We start from the raw sequence: 5,000 nt of genomic DNA, 5'->3' as shown, positions 1-5,000 counted from the left end.
ATTCACTTTCAGCTTCGTCTTTTGTGAAGTATTATGTCTCTAGACCTGTGAGAAGTGCTGCGCATCCAGAATCAGCCTCTTCTCCCATATGAGAACACACACCGACAAATAAGCCTGCCTGCCTACTCATCCGTCGGTCCGACGGGAGATTTCATCATCACGTCTCTAGATCTAGGAGGCAAAATTGCAAGGTCTTATGTGCTCTAGTGCCTTGGGGATAGCTGGCCTTTTAGGGAACCATCCCAACGCCGACTATCCTAAAGCCCCCTTGGCCAAGAGAGTGGTGACGTAACTCGGACAAGACACTCTCCACTTGTTTAATCAAATTCAAGCCCAGACAGTCGGAACAGCCTTCTGCTGTTCTGATGGTCATAGTTGGACAGGGCTAACTATCATACTATCATTCAGGAGCACCTCATGCCTCCAAAAGATGATTTGCAAGTAAATGATAAACAAGTAATGCTAACGACTTTGCTCCCCAACAGCACACTACTTCAGGCCGATGCTAATTTTCGCTTCCAATCAGCTAGCATGGATAGCAGAAATTTTTTAGTCTGTTTTGTGTGACAAACAAGACACAGCTCTTCTTCTTCTTCTTCTTCTTCTTCTTCTTCTTCTTCTTCTTCTTCTTCTTCTTCTTCTTCTCAATGTCCAAAAAAACGAATTCATTCAAACTAACTTATTTTGCTTTTTTCAGTGTGTATGTTGTGAATATGATAGTTCATTATATTTTGTATTGCAAGTCAATCGGGTGAATAAATGTAAAACAGCAACAAAAAAACCCAATTGAGCCAGATTATCACTATGTTTGGTATCACAAACTCCTTGAACTTCACCCCCGCATTCAAAAAGGCACCTGTTGCATAAAACATATATATATATATATATATATATATATATATATATATTATAGATTATTGAAATTCACCATCTATTTATAATCAGAAGCAAAATATGGAAGCACTTGCCACCAGCCGACTGCAAACAGCAGAGGACATAGACAAGGGGAGACACGTAATTATACAGTAGTCAAGCAAACACATCAGAAGATAATGCATATAAAGACATTTTCAGTAGCAAACTGTAGATCACCAAACCAACTCTCAGCAGTTAATCATCTACATCTTCTTTGCTTTTTTTTCAGTTGGTTTGAAGAATCCTATAATTAACACAAATCCTTCGATCATGACACCAATCCCTAATTCAATTTGTATGTCCCCGGCCAATCGCCAACATTTCCACACATTTTCAGGGCAATGAGATAACAGCTGTATGCGTAAACTAGCAAACAAGCAAACATGAAATATATCATAGTCTTCTTGAGTAAGTGATTTTTTCAATGTTTTATTCAGACAAAGGTTTACAGATACGGAATTTATATATTTTGTGCATTGGAAAGTATAGGGTAAGCACATAATTAAGTTCTAAGTACTGACAAGTCCACAACAACAAAACAATACATGTTCAATAGCATAATTCCAAAGTAGCATTGTCTAGTTAAATCTTGTATCAAACATTTATAAAGTGCCCATTTTTCCACTTTTTTTTTCCTATTATTATGTTAAAGGCATACTTGTCTGCTTCATATGCCTGTTTGAGGTCTTTTAGGAACATTTGTAGTGTTGATTTTACTTTGTTGATTCTATATTTGTATACATACAATTTAGCTATCAATAAAATATATGAGTAACAGTCATCAGTCTTCATTTTGTTCTGTCCAAAAAGCACCAATGTGTCACTCAGGTTAACTCTAGTCTATCACAATGTAAACACTTTTCTTTTAAATGTCTCACAAACTCTGTCCAAAAAAAATGTTGTACATGGTTATATTCCCACAGATAATGAAGAATTGTCTCTCTTTCTTCCTTACAAAAAATTACACATATTATCTGGGAGTATTCTTGAGTAAGTGATTTGACCCAAGAGGCATCAGCCAAAGGGTCGTTAACTCTCTCCATACGAACGGCGAAAGAGACGACGTTAACAGCGTTTCATCCCGATTACCATCATCAAAATATTGCAAGCGGAACGCTCTTATACTGAAGAGGTGAATGTTGACAAAGAATACCCCAGTTCTGACGACGGAAGCTAAAGGTTGGGTCATTCAGACACTCTCTGGACATCCGAGGGGTCTGTGTAGAGGAGAAGAGAGGACTGGCCGTACTGAGTGAGTTAAACTGTACCCAGTACGTGTAGTGCTTATGATCAGTGCGAGGGTAAGTGTCCTCACCCCTCTCACAACGTTGCCCATGCAGCCTGACCATTCCCCGGGAGCTTGGGACGTCCCGTAGTCGTTGTTGTCACACTCCCGTACCACGTAGCTGAAGCCCACCTGGTCATCAGTACAGCATATAATGGTACTAGTGTGGTGTGGTGTGGTGTGGTGTGGTATGGACGGTGTGGTGTGATGTGGTGTGGTACGTATGGTGTGGAGTGGTGTGGTATGGTGTGGAGTGGTGTGGTGTGGTGTAGTATGTTGTGGTATGGTATGGCGTGGTATGGTATGGTGTGGTATCACATGGTGTTATATGGTGTGGAGTGGTATGGTGTGGCATGGTATGGTATGGTGTGGTGTGGTATGGTGTGGTATGGTGCGATGTGGTATGGTGTGATATGGAGCGGTTTGGTATGGTATGGTGTGGTATGATATGGTACGGTGTGGTATGGCATGGTGTGGTGTGGTATAGTGTGGTGTGGTATGGTATGGTATGGTGTGGTGTCGTATATGGTGTATTAATGTATGGTGTGGTATAGTGTGGTGTGGTGTGGTGTGGGGTGGTATGACATGGTGTGGTGTGGTATGGTGTGGTATGCTATGGTATGGTATGGTATGGTATCGAACACCGAAAATGGAGTATGGCTGCCTACATGGCGGGTTAAAACGGTCATACACGTAAAAGCCCACTCGTGTACATACGAGTGAACATGGGAGTTGCAGCCCACGAACGAAGAAGAAGCCATCGTGTCGTATTGTATCGCATCGTATCGCACCATATCGTATCATATTGTATTGTATTGTATTGTCTTGTATTGTATTACTTTTTGTCACAATTTCTCTATGTGAAACTCGGGCTGCTCTCCCTTGGGGAGATTGTGGGATTCGAACCAGTGCACACAGATTATCTCTTTTGCTGGGTGGTCGCGTTACCTCTGGACCAACACACACACACACACACACACACACACACACACACACACACACACACACACACACACACACACACACACACACGCACACACACACACACACACACACGCACACGCACACGCACACACACACGCACATACACACACACACACACACACACACACACACACACACACACACATCTGTCTATCTATCTATCTATACTATTTTCTTATACATATACATATATACACACATACCTATATTCATAAATACAAACAAACATACATACATCTAATAAGACAAAAGATCGACAGGTCCGTTCAGAAATACTCTCTGACGTTGGGTTTCATCGTCTCCACCACCACCACCACCAACAAACACACACACACACACACACACACACACACGCGCGCGCGCGCACACACACAGACACACACACACACACACACACACACACACACACACACACGTACAGAAAGAGAGAGAGAGAGAGAGAGAGAGAGAGAGAGAGAGAGAGAGCCGTAAAGAATAAAACACTGACGATAGTTGAAATCCTTTTCAGGACATCCAAACTGTAGCCCGTGAACACAGACCCGTTGGCCGTTTTCTCGTGAAAGACAAATGGTGGCTCCTGAAATGAAAACATTGAACACAATGGTGTGGAAAAAGAAATATTCGATTGCAAAGAAACACAGGGCAAATGAAATAATGGGCCAGGAGAGAGAGAGAGAGAGAGAGAGAGAGAGAGAGAGAGAGAGAGACAGACAGACAGACAGACAGACAGACAGAGAGAGAGACAGAGAGACACAGAGAGAGAGAGAGAGAGAGAGAGAGACAGAGAGAGAGAGAGAGAGAGAGAGATAGGGAGAACAAACGAACGAACGAACGAACGAATCGTTTTTAATGAGGGAAGTGGAATAAGCATGCATATGCTTTTTTTTTACATCCAGCCCTCAGGGCAAGGAGAAATGAAATCATAATATTCACAAGATAACATAGAAATACACACATTAAATTCAAAATTACACTGAAATGCACAGTAAATATTCACAGGTACATAAACATGATGCTTAAATTCATGACATAAATGCATTTATATATAGTAGTGCAGTGAGAGAGGGAGAGAAAAAGAGAGAGAGGTATGACGTTGATGATATTGAAGATGATAATGACGATGAAGTACAAACGGGAATTCGAATACACATAAATACATACGTTGACATTCACACGCATAAAGTATGATGATAATGCCTGCAGTTGCAGACAGACTGAAACAGAGACAAAGCAAGAGGTTGGGAGGATTTCTGAAGGTGTCGGCAACTTCTTTTATCATCAATGAATAGGGAAAGAGAAATATCATATATGTCCTGACACGTTTGTCTGGTGGTTATCATCATATATTTTCAATTATGTGGGTTTAGGCTCATATGGCTTTAACCGTTCAACTAACTGATCAATATTTGTTTGTAACGATGTACGCATTCATCCTTTTCTGAATTACTATTATGCAGGGTCGTGTAGGCTGTGAACATTTCACAGTATACTGTTAAAGACAGAGGCAAATCGTTGACATAAACGGAAAATAATAACGGTCCAAGGACAGATCCCTGTGGTACACCATACCTCACTGACATAAGAGAAGGTGTATGCCAATTGACAAGCACCAGCTGTTCTCTTTTATCCAGGAATGAAAAGTTCTAGTGTGTCACTTGATAGACCATATAGTTTAAGCTTTTCTCAGAGGTGTGTGATCTATAACATCAAGGGCTTTGGCAAAATCAACAAAGACAACTCCAGTGATTTTATCATTGTTTATGTTAGCAAGCAATTTATCAACTAAATTGGTTAAAGAAATGTGACATGAGTGGTG

At 41.0% G+C, this 5,000-nt stretch overlaps 1 protein-coding gene across 1 annotated transcript in view; it reads right to left on the bottom strand.

Moving 5' to 3' along the window:
• Positions 1-5,000, bottom strand: part of LOC143292444 (ionotropic receptor 25a-like) — a 32,520-nt gene that overhangs the window by 11,198 nt on the left and 16,322 nt on the right. Inside the window, exons 9-10 of the mRNA XM_076602724.1 lie at positions 3,672-3,761; positions 2,231-2,332 (exon numbers count right to left, since the gene is read on the bottom strand). Of these exons, the coding sequence (XP_076458839.1) occupies positions 2,231-2,332; positions 3,672-3,761 (192 nt within the window). The remainder of the gene's footprint in view (positions 1-2,230; positions 2,333-3,671; positions 3,762-5,000) is intronic.

Source organism: Babylonia areolata, chromosome 1 (genome assembly GCF_041734735.1).
Source record: "Babylonia areolata isolate BAREFJ2019XMU chromosome 1, ASM4173473v1, whole genome shotgun sequence".
Classification (NCBI taxonomy): domain Eukaryota; kingdom Metazoa; phylum Mollusca; class Gastropoda; order Neogastropoda; family Buccinidae; genus Babylonia; species Babylonia areolata.
The sequence above is the reverse complement of the archived record's forward strand: the minus strand, read 5'-3'. Positions and strand labels throughout refer to the sequence as shown.